The sequence below is a fragment of the Zychaea mexicana genome (assembly GCF_025766255.1).
Source record: "Zychaea mexicana strain RSA 1403 chromosome Unknown BDB00scaffold_69, whole genome shotgun sequence".
In the NCBI taxonomy this organism is placed as follows: Eukaryota; Fungi; Mucoromycota; class Mucoromycetes; order Mucorales; family Lichtheimiaceae; genus Zychaea; species Zychaea mexicana.
In genome coordinates this window covers 206173-227801 of record NW_026516732.1, presented here as the reverse complement: position 1 = coordinate 227801, position 21629 = coordinate 206173, and the positions used below count along the sequence as shown (strand labels likewise).

Sequence of the window (21629 nt, the reverse complement as noted above, 5' to 3'; positions counted from 1 at the left end):
ACGGATGTTGTTCGGAGTGCGAAGCGGGCTATGTTTGTCGCCGAGCCTTTTTTTTTTTCTTTTCTTTCTGTGGGAGAAACACACACATCTTTTGGAACGTGTTACCCATTGCATAGCAACGATTCTTAAATAGCTGCCGCCGTAGAAACGAATTAAAATTTTGTCTCTTCGCAGCATTAATTTTTGTCATTTCGATTAGATAACAAACCGGATTATCTGTATTTTCTCTAAAATAACTGATGAAAGCATCCATTACATCGTGGCTGTAGTAGTGATGGCTGCGCATTCGGCATATCGGTGCGTAGCTTACTGTCCATCTATACATGTATGCGTGTGTGTGTGTGTGTATCTTCCATAAATAAAAGGGTAGAAAAAAGAGGGCTTTTTTGTTTTTGCATTACCCTTTTAACCGTCTTTGAGCTATCTGCTTTTGTCCCGCAACAAACTCTAATTCGCGGGCGCTGTATCATCGTTTACTCTTTCTTTCTTTTCCTTTTCTCTACACATACGCACATACATATATATACACATATATATGACGGACGCCGACATCGATCAGCATCGCGAGGATAAGCGTCCGCTGCTCGCCGAACAACAGGAAGAAGGAGAGCATGCTTCTCAAAATCCAAACCAGCCTTCACCTACTCAGCCTGTAACTGCAGTGTCGGGCGATCAAGCTACGGCTCAACTGTCCAATGACGGGCCCGAAGGTATAGAGAGAGAGAGAGAGAGAGAGAGAGAGAGAGAGAGAGAGAGAGAAAGAGAAAACAAAGAAGGTTTTGGCACGAATAAGAGAAGTAAATTGTAATGATAAAAGTAAATGTAGCCATGACCATTTTCGAAGCGGCACAACGAGGATCGTTTCAAGCTTTGCAATACTTACTCGACAGTAAGAAAGCGACACCAAACGACATTGACTCGCAAGGCGTCACTCCGCTTCATTACGCATCGCTTAATAACCATGATATCTGTGCAAAGTACTTGATTGATCGCGGTGCCCTTGTTGATAAACCAGGCGGTGATTTACAAGCAACACCACTTCACTGGGCCACCAGGTACATATGTATAGAAAATAGTATTAATACGGTTGTGTGTCGTGTGGTGCAGACGTGTATGTTACTAGACTGTAACTCGTGACTTGCATGTATAGGAACGGCAAACTGGCGACAGTTCATCGATTGATCAAAGAAGGTGCTAATCCTTCCATCAAAGACGGTCAAGGTTTCAATGCACTCCATCTCGCTGTTCACTCGTCGCATGCTGTTCTTGTCATGTATCTGCTCTATCTTGGCATGGATGTGGATGCAGCGGATAATGTTGGTGGGCATACTCCTTTGATGTGGGCTGCTTACCAAGGCGAAGCATTAACAACGGATCTACTCTTGCGGTTTGGTGCCAGCGTGTCGGTTGTGGATAACTCCAAGCTGACGCCGCTGCATTGGGCAGTTGTACGAGGCAACAAGATGTGTGTTCGAAAGATGCTCGAGTACGGTGCAGATGTGAACGCAAAGGATCAGTCGGGCAAGTCGGTGATGGACTTTGTGCATGAAAAAAAGCTTGAGCGGATATGGAATCGGGCGGTGTTGGAGTTTGATGTAATGGCAGAAGGTAATCCTACCATGGAGTCAAGGGTTGGAAGATATCCGGGTTCAATAGGGCGGCCCATGTCAAAGGTATGTGCCGTCATAGAGATATGAACAATGATAGGATGGATCGTGGCTACGTTCTACTCTTCATGTGACTTACAGAGGCAAACTGTCCCTTTTTTTGCTGTATAGCGTACCATCAATACCATCGTCTATTTTGCACCATTTATTACCCTTGGCACTGCACTAAAAACACTCAGCATGGTACCTTGGTATGCGGGATTGCCTCTGGCGCTGTTACAGTTTGTCGGTATGCACGTCAGTATCATCAAGTACCTGATTCCCGCACCAAGCCATGACGCGTTATGGAAAACACCATACTTTTCATGCATATTCCAAGCCTCTGCATTTTGGGTTTTAGTCACCTGGCTCATGCCTGTCATTTCTGGTAAGCAAAAGAAAACCATTCGGTGGTAGGAAAGAAAGATTGATGCTGAGGGTGATATTGACACTGGTATAAATGACTTATTCATAGCAACATCACATATGCTTTTGGCGAACCTGATCTTCATAACGAGCTTTGTGATAGCCATGACAGCTTTCTACCGAGCTGTCGTTGCCAACCCTGGATTTGTCAACAATAAACTGCCCCGAGAAGTACAGCAATCAAATGTCTTTGAATTAGCAGAAGAACAGAAACTGGATATACGCCACTTTTGTATGACATGTTTGGCAAAGAAACCTTTGCGATCCAAGCATTGTAAAGTGTGTAACCGATGTGTCGCGCGATTTGACCAGTAAGTACGGGGTTGCCCGTGGTGATTCGATTGACAGTGACTGGACAAGTTACCCAAACTTTACGTACAAAACTTATTGATAAATCACCACAATGTATTATTTAGTCATTGCCCGTGGATCTTCAATTGCATTGGTGTTCAAAACCACCGACCCTTTATGATCTTCGTATTGAACATGGTGATTGCCATTATCTCGTTCTTATCACTTGTACTCGAATGTAAGTGTGATCGATCATTAAAGGTGGAGGTTGGGGAGGAAGAGGCCGGAAAGTCCCGATTTGAGATGTTGAGCTGACGGATGTTGTATCACAGATTATGCAACACAAGCGCCAGTGTTGCTAGGTGGGAAGAACCCGACCTGTTTCCTTGGTGAAACAGTCTGCAGCTATTTCTTATACGACACGTGGACAATAGCACTAGCCATGTGGGCATCCTTGCAGCTGTCTTGGTCAATTTGCTTGCTGTGTGTGCAGACGTACCAGATTGCTGTTGCAACGACTACCAACGAAAGTGCTAATGCGCACCGATATACGTACATGAACCAAAATGACCCGAGTATGATGGCACAAATGGCTGTGGGTGGCGGCGTGGCTGGTAGCGATGGACCTGGTACTGGCGGTCCATCCGAGGGCGGACACCACCCTCATGGACACGGACACGCTCATGCACACGGTGCGCAAGGCCATTCGCATAGCGGATTCTGCCCATGCTTGCAATTATTTGCGGGTGCTAGAGCGTTGCATAAGCAAAGGTCCAATCGGCGACCCGGAATGAGCCGGGGCAACGTGTTTGATCAAGGCTGTTGGACAAACTGCGTCGAATTTTGGACCGATGCACAGGATAGCAAATTCAATTGGTATGAGTTGTATGATACGCAACAGATCAACAATCCCCGCAAGATGCAACAACCACAACAACCGATGGAAGTGTAGGATTTCATATACCCAACGCATCAACAACAACAACAATCATCTTTCTCTAGCCTCAGCTCCTCCTCCTCCTCCTCCTATTACCGTTACCAACACGCTTTTTCTTTATCATTTTCCTATTCTGTTTAATCTCTTTTATATTACTGTGCTTAAACATGTAAAATATGAATACTTTTCCAGGTAAAATATTGATAGTGGGTACAAGTACAGAAATGGATGGAGAGAGAAAGAGACACTGAGGAAAAATGAAGAGCCAGATAACACCGCGTGCACGCGCCTCCATCCATCGTTACATTGGTTCTTCCATGGGAGGGATCGGCGCAACGAGAAAAGTTTATGTGTCAACGGAAGAAATATGGCGCAATCACGGGCCGGTGAGTCAAGATTCCCTATCTCGAAATTTGATTCGTCGGAAACAAGATTATGACTCTTGCAATAAGGAGGGGGATTGAAGGGTCCGTGGATTCGGGGGTAATCTCAGAAAATTTTTATCATGATGGTCATATCGTAGATCGTGGTAAGAAAGCTTCTATGACAAAAGATTGACAAAGCCCCATGCTAGAATAAACAACCGAGTCCGAATTGTCGTCGTAGATTCCAGAAACGTGATCATATAATCGAATAACCTCGAATGACCATAAGTTGACTAGAATGTCACAACGCTCAAAACCCATATCCACCCCTGTGAGTGGTTGAACGGAGCGAATAAAAATGACTCGACTTCCCACGTTGACATATTTGGCAACTATATCGTTTGTGAGTAATCTTTTCTCTTGAGGCTCCGATCAGCGGTCGGTGGTGGCCCTTCCGCACTTTTGGCATATATAAAAGGAATTACACGATTTAAACTTTGTCTTTTCCACACCAACTTCTCTTATCTTTCTCCACATCAACTACTTATCACCACCTCTAACTCGCTCTATTCGCTTTTTCTCTTCTACTACTACTACTACAACTACTTCAACTATGGATCTCTCGTGGTGCATCATCTGTGACCGTCACTGCATTGAAGAAAACGTATGTACACTGTTTCATAGCATAACAATCAATCCAAAGCTTCGTCCCATTAACGTTTATCACTTTCATTATGTCTAGTTATACTGCTCTACCGAATGCGCAAACAAAGATGCTACATGTATACAACACACACCTCAAATTCCACTCACACCTCTGTCTCCACCATCATCGCCTTTGCTCTCGTACTATGGACGCTACAGTCACTCAAGCAGCAAGTTCACGACTACTGTGTCTTCCCCCTCGTACATCCCATCGCCACCGAACTCGCCTACTCTGTCCTTCATGGATACATGACCAGCTTAACACTATGCATCGCTGCTACGACCACGTTTCGATTCTCAAGTGCTGGATATCATTCTCGCCACCCTTCTCTGCTGTGTATACAAGCCTAATTAAAGCGCCAGACAACAATAGCCAACCAAGAAGCTGTTATTATAGCCGCCGTCGCAAGAGGAAAAGGAAAAAAAAAACAACCGCCTCCCGCTCGACCCCGCTCTCTCAGTCCCTCCCCTTTCATAAGAGATATCTGTGTAAAAATGAATGGTTGCTAAGTAGCACCAAATCGTTTCTCTTTGTAATATTCAGTTATTACTGTATTACTGTTTTATCATATTTGAACTTAGTAAGATACTAGACACATCATACAATAAACCACCACCAACAACAATAGACCCAGCAAATACAGATTGGGAAAGTCTGAATATCATATCTATTGAAAGAGTGTAAAAAGAATCTAATATATGTGCATGCATCTGTATTATGTTTGTGTGTATGTTGTGTACATCTGTACAAGGTTTGTAGTGTGTATGTCTATTGATTGGACAGGTCTAATTTTCGGCAGGGTGCTGGACATGGATTAAGGATGAAAACCGGTCTTGGTGCTCGTGGAAAGTATGATAGTTGCCGTGACACTTTCTTGATGCTGGACACACTTTGAGATGCCATTGGTGTCGATCGCGTGAGCCGAATCCAACGTCGCAGTAGAGGCAGTAGAACCATTGGCGGGTTTCGTCAAGACGTTCGTAGTGATAATCGGCGGGTGACGATGATGAAGGAATATTCGAGTTTCCGGGACGTTGAGAAAAGATGTTAAGTAAGGTACAGTTATGGAACATTTTGTATTGAAGGAATGGAGTGGATAAGGAAAGGACTGGGTAGTAGTTACAGTAAAAGTAGTAGTTAGTGGTGATAGGAAATCAGTTTAAGTTTTTGCGTTCTCTCTATAGACGAGAAGGGAGGGGGAGGAGGATGATACAGAAAAGGTCAAGGCAATTTGAGAGGGTTTATATAGCTTTTGACTAGGAATACCCATTTATTTACAAGAACAATGGGCACGCGTTTATATATATTGTTGTTATTATTATGTGGGTACCTATACCCTCTTTCTATTGTAATGGCTAACGGCAAACAAGGGGACACCTCGCTTTTCAATTTCTTCTTTTGTCTTTTCCCAATCACCTAATTTAAGTTTCGTATATAGCGTGGGTGTGTTTCTATGTGTGTTCTGCTCATCGTTCCCCTTATTCAAAATGTTAATTTTGGAACAGAATAAGACACTAACAACTAATACTTTCTACATACTACATACTACATGCATACTCCGTTTTGCACTGACAGAGTCACAGACACAATGAGCATAATAGCAATCAATGAAATGCTTTTTTTTCTCTGTCATAGAAAATGAAAAATGTATTATGTTTTTTGGAGAAAAAAGAAAAACATGGATTATTACAAGATCACAAGCCTAGCTTTTAGGCCTTGACTTCGCCTTCAGCCTTTTCCTCGGCCTTTTCTTCCTTCTTGTCCTCAACCTCGGCCTTGTCGAAGCTCTCGACCAAGTCGGGGATCTCATCATCATCGTCACCGCCGGCAGCACCACCCTGGGCGGATTGGTATGCCTCAGCAAGCTTGCGCAAGCTGGCCAAGGAGTCAGGGCCCAATTGGCTCAAGATACCGGGAACTGTTATATTGTTCGCATTTGTTTGTTGATAAATGTTAGTTATGACTTGTCCCACACTTTGTCACCTACTCTTACTCTACTTTCTTCCACAGCAGCCCCTTCGTAATATCTAAAACTTCTGAGCACATTACCCAATTCAGTCAATTCCTTCTCAACGGAGCGACCGTGGATGGCGAAGGTGTTGGAGTTGACAGCAGCTTGGACTACATGATAGTATCGTTTATGAGCATAATTGCCTTCGACAAGTGTGCTTTTCAAACTTGAAGAAAAAAAGACAACTGCTTACCACGGGGGGCACCAAAGTGAATGACCTTGCCGTCTTCCTTGAACATGTTGACTTCTTCAATGCCACCAAGGGGTTGGACACCCAACTTTTGCAAAGCACCTTGGAGCTTTCTGTCATCACCACCAGTTGCCTTGGTGGCTTTCTTGACCTTACGACGGGGAGTACCTGCAAATTTTGAAATAATAAAAAATCGTCAGCAATTATAGCTTAGCGGGATGGCTACAGAGTGCGTGTATGTGCCTGGAAGCTTCACTGCAGAACAATGCAATATTTTTTAAATTGTTTCTTACCCTTGCCACCGATACGGACTTGAGACTGGAGCTTAGCGAGCTTGTCGTTGTTCATATTATTCTGAATGTAAAAATAAGGTCGTTATGTGTGAGAAACAAAAATAACAAAAACGCGCATCGCGATGAAAGGTTTGGGTCCCCACACATTCACAAGCCACCCAATTTCATAATTGAGCGTTTGAGAGTGGGAAAAGGGAAGGTTTGATCAAGTACGATCAATAAACGCAATTATCGATCGAAAATGGCGATAGTGTCGATATGGGAGTGTGGGCAAGTGATTGGCAACAATGCGTGGAAAACTTAAGTGACGACTCGACGCACCTTTCAATAGCAAGCGCAAAGCGAAAGAGGAGGATCACACAGGTTCGGCCGACTTAGAAGAAAAAAAATTTTCGAGTTCGGAGAAGCAAGTACTTACTGTTACTGGCTCAGCGGTCTGTTTGTGGTCAGCTTTTTATTATATAAAGAAAACATCCAAGACTCCAAAGAAGAAACTGCTGTTGCCAAAAGAAGAGTATTCATAGTTGCTAAGCAAAAGCTGATTATCCATCGTAACTTATAGCATTGATCTCTATATAAGTTTTCTAATAGTAAAATGATGATGATGATCTCAGTACAAGGAATAGCCCGGAAGGTCGTATGTTATACATGGTTCTTATTAATTCCATTGGAAGCTTCTCTAGCATACTTAGACAATATCGATCGTGCTTTTTATTTGAAATAGTGGTGTGTATTTAAGCAATCCTATAATTTATGACACGGCCCTGGTTTGGGTTCCTTCTTAAAAGCTACAGTAACTTTATAACTAACGAAATACTTATACTTGAATCAGTAAAAAATGGTCTTAAAAGTACACATCTTTTTGGCAAATGAGTTGGAGCTGTTAAAACTGGCGATACGTATTTTTAATAATAAATTTTAGAAGGTTTGAAGTGGTTGACAGCAGTTACTTAATAATTGAACGAGAAAGGTTCAATATAAACTATACTGAGTAATAAGGCATGTATATAGTTCGAATTTAGTTTCTTTTATTTTTTATGGAAGACTTAAGTGACCTTGTGTAATTGGTCGCTTCCTTGCGGTACAGTTAGGGGGAGAGTATTTACAAATGAGGGATACCACAATCGAAAAAAATCCCGTATAATGGGAAAAAAGTTAAGGTGGAGGAGACACTGCAGAGGGTTTGAAATTGCTGTTGAAAGTGATGCGAAACGAGGTAAAAGAATAAAAGAAATTACAGAAGAAAGAGGGGACAGATAATGAGAACGACAAGGAAGACACTTTGAAATATGCTGTAAGGAAAGAGTATACATGTGTATGTCTAGAGGAGGGCATCTTGCGGAGCAGGTTCTGAATCCGATGCATCATAGTCAACACCTGGATGGCTGAGGCTCTCTATTTCGCGCAGGACATGGACCAGAGTCGGCCAGGTTCTCTTCCATCTGCCACACAAGAGTTTGGCATCAGAGCGTGGTGGATGGCTCAAAATTTAGTCTAGTGGTTGTACATCGTCGGATTGCAAGTCTGGGAGTGGTCCGAAAGCATCGAAGAGCTCGAAGCAGGGGACGAAGATGCTCGCATTCGGCATAGTGTTCTCGGCTGGCCAATGGTCTGTCGCAACGGCATCTTTGGAGCGGGTACGCTGGGAGCCAATGCATACGGCACTTGATTAAGCGATGCCGGTTTCGTGAGAAGACGGAGAGGTAGAGAACAGGGTCGATCATTCTTGTAGACCAGAGGCAACGAATGGTTTTTTGGGTGCTCTCGCGAGGTTTGAGCTCGTCGTCGCGCTTTTGAGCAATAGTCACCTGAACGGGGTCGTTACGAGGGTCGGCATCGTGATTCACAACCTGGTATAGAGCTGATGGAAGGGATTGTTAAGGCATGTATACAGTATTCTCCTATAGATAGCCTCACTTCCTATCTAAATACAGGCAAAATAATCAACCAGCGTGTTATCGCTATGAACACAGTCTTTCGTTTAATATATTTTCTGTAAAGTGCGACCAGTGCTTCTTGTCTTCAAAGCTTTTAACTATAAAAGCACGTTACCGCTTGTCTGTACTCGGCTCAACAACAGTAAAGATTTGGATGTCGTCAATTGGAAAGGGCTCCCTATTGTTCATACATACTTGGTACGACAACATTTGCTTTTCACGCATCTCAGCTATAAGCATTTCTCACAACCGATAAATTTCTCTAATAAGTATATTTCAATTCAGTATAACTAGATGTAGGAAAAAAATTAAGCAAGAAACATCATAGCAAATACAGTACTTCACCAAAGTAAATGTCGCGTTAAGTAGCCAATTTACACGACTCTCCAGATCCATTTTGAAGAATAAACAGTAACTCATCTTTAAGCATCACCATATTTGATCCAAATTCAATTTCCACGAGCACTGGGACAGCTCTTGTTTACAGTTCGCTTGAAAATTGGAGTTGTTCATGCTTAAGATAAGTCCTTCTTCTAAAAGATATCAATGCAAGTGAAAATTGGTCAAGTGAAAAATTGAGTGATTGGAGGATATAGCACCGAGCCTTTGATTTTGTTATCCTTGCCACTTGCAATGGATATTACGTTTGAAAATGAACCGATGAATTATCGGTGATGAAGTATCTTTGTGAACGGACCTCTTACGGTGGATATATTATTCTTATAAACGAACTTAGCCAGCTTACTAAATACTTTGCAGGTCTTTAAAAAAACCCCCAAAATATATATCATAATGCTGGATTATACATGTTGGGAAGGAGCAGTCAGCGGCTAAAATGCTTGGAAAAATAGGTAAAGATCTGTGTTGTGAAAAATCGCTTACGCTTCGCCTTTTTTCAAAAGTTGCATGAGTGTGCGGTATTTGAGCATATGCCTGGCACGTCTAACACCGCACTTCTTGATAGGCGGAGTGATCATCTTAGAGATAATTGTATATTGGGACAAACATGAATGGCACCATGCTATCTTGAAACAATATGAATACATTCTTTTTCTTCCTTATTGCAGCGATGGAAGCGCTAACCTTATAGGAAGGTGATGGAGGATCGTCCTACAAAAAAGCATGGGCCGGGCTGCCAGATCGATGTTCGGGCGCAGAACCATACCTAATCATGCTCATGAACGCTGATATTGCGAGGATAAAGTTTACAGTCTAGTGTCCGTTCTGCCCAACATCACAGACAGCCGTAGTGTCTTCGCTCTTGAGCACAAGGTTGGTCATCTTTAGCTTATTGCGCATCATGTTAGGAACGTTAGTTGATTTGTTGCTAAATTAAAAGGGCGGGGTTGTCAATACTAGAAAGATGCATGAAATAGAACGATGATTTGAACACAGTCATCAAATATCAACTACAGCTAAGTAGTATTCTCTATGCCAGTAAGCAAATCTCGAACTCATTAAGTGTTCCTTGATTTAATACATCGTGTCTAATTTCAGATTCACTGTAAACTGTGAACGGGAGAGTATGGTATCCGTTTGTTCTTTCTTGTTTATTAATTCCGAGATATTACACCTGATTTTCCCAAATCCTGGTCATTTGTACTGCTGAACACGAAATGCGTAATTGGAACCAGTGAAGGCAGAAATGTATTTTTGGCTTTGAGAGATGCTATGATACTCTCTTGAACCTGCCTTTATCGATTATTAGACACATCAGGTCAACTTAGAGTTGCTTGTCCCGTTGTTACATCTAATCCGGCACTACTTAGTTCTCTGGAAGCTTATTTTGGAAGCATTTAGTAGATTTCTCTACATATGATACCGTAATTTATCCAGCACTTTGTACAGTTTGGATGTATCAACTTTTTCATAGCTGTGTCAAATTGCTTCGCGACCTCAAAACTGACGAAAGTAGACAGACAAGCAAAAGCAGCAAAAGCGGGTGCGACTTTCATTAGTACATGTCCTGCTTTTTTAAATAGCTTTATAATATGCATCATCTCCAGAGTAACGGAACGGCCAAATTTACTTTGCCCGTAGTGATACAGCCTAACCGTAATTGACGGCAGTGGAGAAGCGTATGTGTATGCTATGTAGCCAAAAATGACGACCTCCGAAAATGTAGCTCAATGTTAGTACTACGCACACAGTGCTTGAAAATTTATGTAACTACTTATGGATCAAAAACGAACATTGTAGTTGGATAGGATCACTGTCTGTATAATATTCTTTTTGCATGTTGACAAGTCCATTGACAAAGAATGAGCTAGTCTGTATGTATCTTATACAGTGCTGTGTTTGGAACGTCAAATATACCTGGTCTCAATGATGAACTATTACTATACTTGTTAAAAAACTAAGTGGACGACCTGATTCTGATTAACATACGATAATCAAAATAGATTTCAAAAGAAGCATGTTGATTTACTAGATGGATAGGGCATCATTTGACATTGCTGAACGTTACTTTCATCACTGTCACTACAATATGATTTACAAAGAGAGGGTTATCACTAGACGAAGTGATTAATAGACAGTTTAGCTCAAACATCTGACATTGAGTATGTATATAGAACACTTATACAAGGATGTTACGGAGCTGGCGGCGACCACCGTTTTACGTGAATTTCTCAGATAATACAGTATATGTAAGAATGGATTTTCGAGTGAAAAGCAGATTGAGGGAATGCCAGGTCGATATCTCTTGTCAAGGAAAGGATGCTGGCGGTCATCCTACAATTTAGATGGATTGGTAAAATAAAACACTTGATAATTGAACCTGTCTGTTTATGTAACATTGGTGTTCCGAAACCCAAAAAGAGATATTTTCTATAATCACTCTCATGATCTCGTTATTAATTCTGCCAAACTGCTAGGGATCCCGTCCGCACCTATTATGTAAAGGTAATTTGTATTAGATAATGTGTCAACGGACAGAACCGACCGCGAGAGCATGTCAAACAGTTGTATATAGTTTTAGCATCTCGTGTTGTTGTCGATATTTATCAGATGAAGTATGACCGTACAATGAGGAACGGAGCACGCCGGCTTGTTCGTGAGTGTACATTAACGAAAACGACTAATTAGAGGATATATGCGATATACGCACATTCCATATCGACAAGAAGAAGAAAAGGGTGACAAATGACACATCACGGAACGGATTTGTGGGTATTATTTCTCAGGACATATATTTTTCGTGGTTTTACCCGCAATTTACCAGTACATCCAAACAGGCGCATCGGAACGTCAAGTGTGGAGTATATTTGGTGTAGCAAAGCGGAAGCGCAAGGTAACGCCACAGCACAATATGTGGGGTGCTTTTTCGGGCCAGAATTCGCTCTCTGCCGGAAAATTTAACTCCAATAGTACGTGGGCGTGTGGGGTGGAGGCTTTTGGAGGAGGAAGGAGTTTTGGGGAGTGAGGGTAGCCAGTGCATTGCTAGTTAGGGGGGGGCGCCATTATATACTGCCGACGAAAGCACAAAAGTAACAAGTCCGGAATGCAAGTTCGCGAATGTTGCCTTTAGAAGGATACAAGGCAGGAATTTGACTGATAATCACACGTATCATCATGCAATGCAACAATACAGAAAAAAGCAAACGCGTTAATCAACATATGGGGCTGTTGCTGCTCTTGGATCCTCGGAAGTCCAAACAGAAACAGCTTGTTCCCGTTCGTGGCCGATAAGGTTCGCGATTTAACAGCTTTTGATTGGCGCTTGCTTATGCGATTTGTGACATGGCCTTGATGCAAACAGTGGACTCAAAGATTTATTGATGCCTTTCAAGCAAAGGAGATTCCCCCGCTGTTTAAAATATTTTCTTTTAGAAAACAGACATCTTGCTTGATGCCCCCTGCCTCTGGAGGAAAGAAGGACAAAAGTTTTACCCACGTGTTCAATCTCAAAAATCGGGTCCAGCGGTTTTTAGAAATATCTCCGTTTATGTAGCGGCTGCTGTCTGTTCTCGTCCATTGAGAAGCCGTGCGATGGTCTGACTCAGCACACCTGCTTTTCGATAGTTACACTATTGCTTGGTCCGTGGTGGCGATGAAATCTGGGGTTTGCCCTCTTGGCAACGTTTGGCATGCCGAAAGAAAATTGGGGGAGAGACATGAACATCTTTACGAACTATGATGACAAGGGGGTTACATCGCAAAGTTGGAGGGTATGTATGCATAATTCGTCAACTGATAGTAAATTACAGGAGCCAGCACCGACAAGGGTTTGCAAAAGAGAAAAATCGCTATCAGGGCGATGATGCTTTTGGTCATTGTCATTGAAGCATGACGCCTTTGCTGCTATTTTTCCCTTTTCCTCTTCATTCTCCCGCTCTTTGTCTTGATACCATATCCTTTTCCCACAAGTAACACGTTATATTCATGCTAGAATCAGTCCGAGAACCTAGAGCCGTGGAACACGAAGACGGCCGGCACCATTGGCCGTTTGATATCATCCTATCGGTATTTTCGTTTGTTAGACTGATAGACCTCGGCAGACTGTTACAACAAGCATCAGGAGATCGAAATTTTTGGGACTATTGTAGCTATGCAATACAGACCCGTGCCAAGGCAGAAGCATGGGAACTAGCCTTCTATACGCCCGCGGGATATATGGCTGCGCTTTGCCATGGCGATCGAAACCTAGAGGCGATCGCTAGGCTCCGGTGCACCGGCTATGATACACAAGGAGGCTATCTGCGGTTTGAGCCAGCAGCACCATCCTCATCCGCGGATGGCGAGGTTGTCAGCAGTGCTACTACTAGCAACGACCATTTTGTCATAACTCACAATCCACCGTCATCGCTAAAGCTTATTTGCGCACAATGGCCGTGCCCTCCAACAGCTGAGGATCAGACGCTCAACATCCCCATAGTTTGGAGCCCAGGTGTATACCAGCAGCGGCTGGATGGGGACCAAGGTGGAGAAGCAGGACAGATCCAGTTTAGCATTGTTGGGCAACAATGGGGGGATAATACGTTCTGTAATCAGTGTCGTACCATGCACCGACCATCAAACGACCACCCTAGTTATAGCAGTAGCAATGGTAACAATGATGGCATGAAGATCAGGTTCCAGAGTGCCCTTGTCACGTTTGAATGGTTGCAACAAGGCTTACAATACAATAAAGAAGAGGTGTTCTGAGTCATGGCTGATTTGCATGCGGGTGCACATGAAAGGGTGTCTGAATGCACATGCTCCAGGTTATAGGAGTTTCAATGTACCTGTCTAGATCAAATGAGTCGAACTATTTGCTCAATTTTCATTTGCTAGAGTCATACTATGCAACTGGTATAAAGCACATGAAGATTTTCGTGGTATCATACTTTTCCTGTCTTACTTCAACTACTTTAACAACCGATTTTTTAAAAGCTTATACTACGTAATCTTAACTGAATGATGCCACTATCTTCCGTTGGTGCCCTGACGCGTGGGAAGCTTCCAAATCCTTTAAATACCCGTCATTTCAAACCTGGTTCCTTTTTTCTTCGTTATCGCTTTTACTCTACTGCCATGCCTGTCATCGAACAAGAACACACTACTATCGTCTCAACCAATGGCGCCACCAAGGCTGTCAAGCAAGTCGCCCAGTTTGCAACATCTCCTTATTACAACCAAGGTACGTCTCTCTCAACATACAGCGACATTAGCAATCGATACTCGTGGACAGATCAAACGTAGATGAAGTTTTTGTTTTGACAGCCTGTGTACGTTACTTATAGGAACTGCTCTTCCTGCGGAAGCACGCGCACACCTTGGCCTGCGTGGATACAGCCCCATTGCCGTCGAACCTCTTGATCTGCAGAAACAGCGCGCACTGAAGCAATTAAGATCCAAGAGCACCACTTTGGACAAGTACATTTTCATGGCACAGCTTCGAAACAGCAACACCAGATTGTTTTACAAGCTTGTCTGTGACGAGCTAGCAGTACGTATTAATAGTAATATGAATGGCAAATTTGTTTGTTGGGCGTTCTTGAACGGTTTCATCTCCCCATTCGTCGACTTGCCCCCCCCTGAAAACCTTGTGTGTTGACATTTTCTATTTTGGCTATTATTAGGAAATCGCCCCGATTATTTACACCCCAACCGTCGGTGAAGCCTGTGTGGAGTATTCCAACATCTATCCATTTTTGGGTCCACCTGGTAAGTAGCAGTAGCGGAAGTGGAGTGTGGAGTGCATAGCGTAGTAGCTACTTTGTGTTCCCGCGGGTCAAAAATTATACCATCACCTCTCCGAACTTTAATTTTTCTGACTCTCCACGGTTATATTACTTGTTATAGGTGCTCCCGATGGTCTATATCTCACAATCAACGACTTGCCGTATATTAAGGATATCCTCCGGAATTATAGACTGAACGCAGACGGTGCCCCCGATATCACTGTGATTACCGATGGCTCCAGAATTCTCGGCCTGGGCGATCTTGGCATGAACGGTATTGGTATCCCTATCGGAAAGCTTCAGCTCTACACCGGTGCTGCTGGCATCGATCCTCGCAAGACCTTGCCCATTGTCCTCGACTTTGGCACCAACACTGACCGCTACCTAAACGATCCATTGTATCTTGGCCTGAGACAAAAGCGTCCTGCTGATCCTGAGGTATGTTGTAATTCCTTTTGTTTTTTAACCCATGTACCTAGCATCAACCATTCCCCTACATTCCCCCAACAGAGATGCATCGAATTTCCACCGTGCATGATCAAACTAACAGAAGAAACAATCAATCAACCTAATAGTTCTATGAAGCCATGGATCAAGTCATGCAAGGCCTGTATGATGTCTACCCCGATATTCTTGTTCAATTTGAAGATTTCTCCTCTGAGCACGTATGTATCTTGTATTTATCAGCATATCCATTTCTACGAAGCAGCGTGATTTTTTCTAAGACTGACATCTTTTCGCTATTTTCTTTTATCCAATAGGCCTTTGGATTGCTTGAAAAGTACCAGCACAAGACCTTTTGCTTCAACGATGACATTCAAGGCACCGGCTCTGTCATCTTGGCAGGCTTCATGAATGCGGTCAAGGTGGCCGAAGAAAAAGTCGGCACCAACCCCAAGGATCACCGCATTGTTTTCTTTGGTGCAGGATCGTCGGCCATTGGTGTTGCCAAGAACATTCTTACATACTTTATGCGCGAGCACGGTCTTAGCGAGGAGGAAGCCAAGCGTGTCTTCTATCTTGTAGACAGCAAAGGTTTGGTAACACTGGATCGTGGTGACAAGCTTGCACAGCACAAGGTGTATTTCGCTCGTTCGGACAACCAAGAAGCACAATTCAAAACCTTGTGCGACGTGATCGACTATGTCAAGCCTACTGCCCTGATTGGTCTTTCGGCCCAACACCAAGCATTCACCAGGGAGGCTGTTGAAAAGATGGCCACAAACAACAAACTGCCCATCGTCTTCCCTCTGTCGAACCCCATGACCAATGCTGAATGCACTTTCGAGCAGGCTATGCAGTACACTGGCGAGAATGTACTGTTCGCCTCCGGTACTGCTTTCCCTCCTTACAAGTTGGCATCTGGCGAGCTCAAGCATGCCGGACAAGGCAACAACATGTACATTTTCCCTGGTCTCGGCTTGGGTGCCATCATCGCAAAGGCCCGACATGTCTCGGATAGCATGGTGTACGAAGCCGCAAAGGGCCTTTCCATCTCCCTTCTTCCTGAGGAAACCCAAAATGGAGATCTGTATCCAGCCTTGAACCGCATCCGAACAGTCTCTGCTCAAGTTGCCGCTGCTGTCTGCAAACAGGCTCTTCTCGAGAACCTCGCACAAGATCCTGTGTTAATCAGCCTCGCCAACTCGAGTGCCAACTTTGATCAAGCGCTGATGGACTACGTCACTGCTCGTATGTGGGATCCCAACCAGCAGGATCACTTTAGCCTGCCCGTCGCCAAAAACAAGCAATCCCACATCTAAACAAGTTGATTCCCTCACTACTCCCTAAGAAAATCTTTCCATCTTTATCCATGTCCCATTTGAAAACATAACCTCCGCTCAAACACACACTCACGCATTTCGCACATTACAATCGCTCACTAAGCAATCATCCCTTCGTTGACTTTGCGATTTTCTACATATCCTTCCCTCTTTTTTGCATATACTCAATAAAACGTTCTCTCTTCTATTTTTTTGCACTTTCATCTAATATAACTACTGACAACAACGTCATTCATCTCGTTACTCTCTCTGACCATAATGTTAGCGGCGCAAAATCAACGGCTTCACCCTAGAGAAACGGTCGTTGCCATGGCATATAATCATGTCGTAACCTTTGCCATGGAAATGCTGTATAAACATGCGTATTATAACGGCAACAGGTTCGAGCAAAAATCCAGTCAAAACACTTGCATTAACCAAAATGCACACACCCTTTAGGCTTAGTATATTTCTGATGTTGATCATTAACTTGATCACCAATAAAGTCTTTGGTGGCGGTCACTGGAAGGAGGAGGAGGAGTATGTCTATGACGGTGATGATGACGATGACTTCGACCACGACTACGAGGAAAAGGTCACTCGAATACTACACCTAAGCTTTCCTGCTGCTGGTGTTCTGGCGGCGAGTCCGGTATACCTCCACCCAACGTGCTGACGCACAACCCACGCCAACGCTTTACCCATGCCCTAAACCATACTTGCCCCAGCATTCCGGCGGTCAGTCTCAGCAGCCTGCTGTTACCGTTATTGTGACATACGCCGAGATTGTGCTACTGCAACTGAGACAGCTCGCCCCTCCAAATGAAAAAACAACAACAACAACAGCGACGACGACGACGACGATAACAATGATTCACGTGCCGCTACTGCAAGGTAAAAATTGAATGGCGGGGTGGATCAGCATAAGAGTGCTCACTTAACTTCTACGTTTGACAGTATTGGCACGCGATCCATGGTCGTCCTCGTCATCGCTGCCGTTGCTTCGGCTCAGCTCGTCTAACTGTCTTCATTGCTTTTTCCAGACTTGGCAAATTTTCATATGGCATAAATCCCAGTTATTATAAAAGTAGTGGGGTTATTATATACTACACGCCCCTTGCACTTATGTGTAGTAAGCTGAAACAATTTTTGATGTTTGCATGGGATTTCCATTTTAAGCAGCCCTTCATGCAGCCCAATTTTTTTGTCTTTTCTTCAACAACTTTGATCTGAACAAGCAAATACGCACGTCTGGCAATATGATGAGTGATATGGAAAAAGGCTATGGCAGAGGTAATAATGAACATATCGAGATTTCTTTTTCTAGCAGATGACATATTTCACCATGCTGCTTGCGCAAACGCGGCACTAAAACGTTTTGCATTTTTCATACCTTCTGCTAGGCAATGAAAGCGGCGGACCGCCTCCACCGCAGCCTCCACCTGCTTATCAACAGCAAGAAGGAGGTTTTTATAGCAACGATAGTGGTGGCCCTCAACAGTATTATCAGCCTCCCCCTCAACAGAATAATCCCGCCCCACCACCACCGGATCAACAACCACAGCATCAACAACGCAATCCAGTCACTCGATTTTATGCTCCACATAACAATCGAGGCCTAGGAATGAAGCGTCGCTTATGTACAACCATCTGCTGTTGCATTATCATTGGCCTTGTCGTTGGCCTCTCTGCTGGATTGACGCGACGCAACTATTACAATAACGGATATTATAACGGCGGATACTATTAAATATATTTTCTCAACATATTGTATACAAAATTATCACCTTACACACTAATAAACACGCAGAGCTGAAAAAACGGAATTTGTGACAAGAAACAATGATAGATAGAACAAGCTATCACTTTGCGTTTTTTGTCTATACGAATCACTTTTAATACTGTGACGAACTGAAAGGTGATTTAATGAATGGAGAAACTCATGAGTTTTTGAATAGAAAACTATGCAATCGTTATCAAGGATGTTAGATATACTTATACGCGTATATAACCATATAAATATATTTATATTACTTTGTTGGTTAAGAGAGTGGGAACGGCGCGTGGAGGTGGGGAGCTAGTGTGGGGTCGGGGGCTGCAGTGGGATCGATAAAACAGGAGGAGGCAGTATAACATCTCATACATCAGCTCTGTAATGATATGGTTGATAAATACTTAGCCGACATACCTAGTGTGCATATGATCCTTCTTAGACAAGAGCTTATTGATGATGTGTAGTATGAGCAAGACTAATGGTATACTCTGTTGTATATGCATGAGCAGTATACCTATGTAATAGCGAGATTGCACCTCCTCCTTATCCGGACGGCCATCAAACTTGTTGTTTGCATACACATGAGCATGTGTAGACATGAACAGTAGTGTAGTAACAACAAACGAGTAAATCACTAATGCAATCAAGTCCCTTTTGACATTTCGAATCGATCCGTTCTTTCATTTCTCCTATCGTCTGAACTGAAACTGGCGTTGAATCTTCTTGGCTTTAGATAGCTGAGAAAAAAAAGCTAATTACCAATCTTATAGTTACGTCAATATGCAGTATACATATAGCTGTTGTTGTAGTTTGCATAACAGTGATGTAATTTTTGCTATAGCTCTTTTACTGTAATAGCAGTAAAACTTGTTGCGAGATACAAGCTGCAGTAAGATAGTAAAAGGGGGATATATGTGAGAAGGAAAGAGAACAGTCAAGGGGAAGAAGGATCCTAAAAACATGGAACCTTTATTATCACTCTGAACTCACTCACGCGTATTGGCTATGCGAGTGCTTCTGATGTATTTGGTATGGCGCACAATCTTTTGTTCGTATACTGCTATGGGTATTTAAGAGGACGAATGTTTTCCATGGAAGCGCAAAAAAGAAAATAAGTGTCCCTAAAGGCGTGGTATCTATTACATTTTAACGTGGTTTAAATATTGTTTGAAATAGAGAGAGAAGAGGAGGAAAGATTAGGACTCGTTCCATCCTTTTGAGTACATTATGTTTGTGCCTGCAAAACAAATTACTGTCACAACCACTTTTTCTCACTACTATGTAGTTCACATGTCTGAGGATGCGCATCCCGGGTATTTATGATCATGGCCGAAAATCCTGTTTTGTCATATCTCCCGCGGGAAAAAAAGTCATTTACTATGGATCACGGGGTCAAAAAGAAGCTATATTTAAGCAGAGAGAGAGAGAGAGAGAGAGAAAGGGAGTGGGGAGAGAGAGGAACAGGCAAGGGGGGTTACGGAAAGAAGATGTATAAAGAAGGTAGGACTTATTCTAGTATACATGGTTGACCGGTTTATTTTCTTCACGGCGTTCAACAAGAAGGGCGTGCTATTATGTATATAATTTCAAATAGATTCGGCAACGTGCGGACGAAGATCTCACTAAGCGCTTAATAATAGAGTAAGAACACTATTAGCTTCGACAAAAAGGACGTGTTATCGTATGCAACATGTAGCATTCTATGTGCAGATGAAAAACATGCAAATCATTATTATTCCTGGGAGTGAAAGAATGAGAGACAATAATAGATCATAAGGGACCAGTAATATATAGTAGTAGGGTCCTGCCTTTGAGAAAACAAATAAGATGGTACATATCATTGTGCAGCATTTAATGTAATTAAACAAATTACTGGGAGGTTGCTACTAGTCTTCGTAGACATGATAGTAGGATAACCGATGGAGTATATTCGCGCTTTTACAAAAATAAAGGGATGATACGTGTTTATTTCAGCACGCTCTTTCTTTCCTCCTTCTTTAGAACAAAAAGTGGGGATGGGCGGGGAGGAGGAGGAGGAGCATAAATATAGAGTGAGAGAAAGAAAGAGGGAGTAATGCAATAGCGGAGTGGTGTGCTTTTTGGATCCGCACAGACATGGGTTCATTTATCAAAGAGTATATAAAAGAGGGCCATATTCAACATATTTTTGTTTGTGTTGTTACTTTAACAAAAACCCTTCTAAAAGCGCATACACATCCTACTATATTATACTTACTATTACTGCTACTTATACATAAACTTACAAGCATGATGTTTTTCTCGAACCGCGTTTCATCTTCAACCGACAAGTCCATGTGCTCGCCTTCGCCTTCTTCATTGTTGTTGTCGTCGATCACAGCTGGAGCTACCACTGATCGAGCTACTGCCACCAGCAAGAAGAGCCGATCTGCTCGCATTTATCAACGTATCTTTTCGCGAAACGGCAATTCCAGCGCGCGCCGCAGTATCGAAACAACAACGCCATGCTTATCGACGTCGACTTCTGCTTCATCATTCCGTTCCAGCTTCTCCATCAGCAAAAAAATGTCGTCGGAAACACAAGCGTCCAAAACAAGCGAATTCGAGTCGCTTATTGTTGATCATCCATCGCGTACCGTCCGAGTCAGCCTCACACCAACCTGTGCTGCTTAGATTTCTTACTGTTTCTTTCTTCTATCACACACTCACACTCTCTCCCTTAATCAACAACAAAAGCAATATTTATACATTGTGTGCCTCTGCTATATTCCTTCATCCTGGTTCGATGGGGTCTCTCTTCTCTGCTCAGATTTTACTACTAGTTTTACACACATCAAAAATTCTCTTTTCACATAATCCTTTTCTTCTATCTTTCTCTCCTAACTTTTACTTACCATACACGCATTTTGCCATATACATATATTACACATGCCTTACTACTATCACCCTAACTTTCTATATTGAATCCCCCCTTTTCCTTAAAGCCCTCGCATTTTACTATTACTACATTACTACTACACATCATACACAAAGAATTAAGCACTAAATAGCTCCCGCTCTACTATAGATTCCTTTGTATAAATCTATTTTTCACTATATGGACACTCCTATACAAACATAAAAAGAGCACAGCCTCGCATCCAGCTT

The 21629-nt window shown here is 42.9% G+C and overlaps 7 protein-coding genes across 7 annotated transcripts; 5 read left to right on the top strand and 2 right to left on the bottom strand.

The window, feature by feature from the left end:
- Positions 1 to 828: 828 nt before the first annotated feature.
- BDB00DRAFT_916145 (DHHC palmitoyltransferase-domain-containing protein) lies at positions 829 to 3341 on the top strand. Its single transcript, XM_053128706.1, has 5 exons — positions 829 to 1673; positions 1779 to 2034; positions 2122 to 2383; positions 2489 to 2601; positions 2696 to 3341. Exons 1-5 carry the CDS (start codon positions 1143 to 1145, stop codon positions 3313 to 3315), a joined length of 1782 nt encoding a protein of 593 aa, XP_052976876.1. The 5' UTR covers positions 829 to 1142; the 3' UTR covers positions 3316 to 3341.
- Positions 841 to 1056, top strand: BDB00DRAFT_725407 (uncharacterized protein; the record flags this gene model as incomplete). Its single annotated transcript, XM_053118233.1, has 1 exon — positions 841 to 1056. A coding segment is annotated over one exon (216 nt), but the record flags the coding sequence as incomplete, so codon positions are not given.
- An 807-nt stretch (positions 3342 to 4148) lies between the features above and the next one.
- On the top strand, positions 4149 to 5021 carry BDB00DRAFT_837268 (uncharacterized protein). The gene is made up of 2 exons (XM_053124541.1): positions 4149 to 4329; positions 4408 to 5021. Exons 1-2 carry the CDS (start codon positions 4279 to 4281, stop codon positions 4621 to 4623), a joined length of 267 nt encoding a protein of 88 aa, XP_052976875.1. The 5' UTR covers positions 4149 to 4278; the 3' UTR covers positions 4624 to 5021.
- Positions 5022 to 5928: 907 nt separating this feature from the next.
- BDB00DRAFT_837265 (NAC domain-containing protein) lies at positions 5929 to 7349 on the bottom strand. Its single transcript, XM_053124540.1, has 5 exons — positions 7187 to 7349; positions 6866 to 6926; positions 6576 to 6740; positions 6421 to 6492; positions 5929 to 6289 (listed from the first exon to the last, which is right to left on the bottom strand). Exons 2-5 carry the CDS (start codon positions 6918 to 6920, stop codon positions 6081 to 6083), a joined length of 501 nt encoding a protein of 166 aa, XP_052976874.1. The 5' UTR covers positions 6921 to 6926; positions 7187 to 7349; the 3' UTR covers positions 5929 to 6080.
- Positions 7350 to 8186: 837 nt separating this feature from the next.
- On the bottom strand, positions 8187 to 8491 carry BDB00DRAFT_875206 (uncharacterized protein; the record flags this gene model as incomplete). Its single annotated transcript, XM_053127317.1, has 2 exons — positions 8187 to 8307; positions 8373 to 8491. 2 exons carry the CDS (start codon positions 8489 to 8491, stop codon positions 8187 to 8189), a joined length of 240 nt encoding a protein of 79 aa, XP_052976873.1.
- A 4081-nt stretch (positions 8492 to 12572) lies between these two features.
- Positions 12573 to 13947, top strand: BDB00DRAFT_940905 (uncharacterized protein; the record flags this gene model as incomplete). Its single annotated transcript, XM_053129358.1, has 2 exons — positions 12573 to 12971; positions 13363 to 13947. The coding sequence occupies exons 1-2, from the start codon at positions 12891 to 12893 to the stop codon at positions 13945 to 13947; spliced, it is 666 nt and encodes a 221-aa protein (XP_052976872.1). The 5' UTR covers positions 12573 to 12890.
- Positions 13948 to 14316: 369 nt separating this feature from the next.
- On the top strand, positions 14317 to 16729 carry BDB00DRAFT_884128 (uncharacterized protein; the record flags this gene model as incomplete). The annotated part of the gene is made up of 6 exons (XM_053128302.1): positions 14317 to 14422; positions 14526 to 14731; positions 14865 to 14949; positions 15088 to 15404; positions 15542 to 15631; positions 15728 to 16729. The coding sequence occupies 6 exons, from the start codon at positions 14317 to 14319 to the stop codon at positions 16727 to 16729; spliced, it is 1806 nt and encodes a 601-aa protein (XP_052976871.1).
- Positions 16730 to 21629: the final 4900 nt, after the last annotated feature.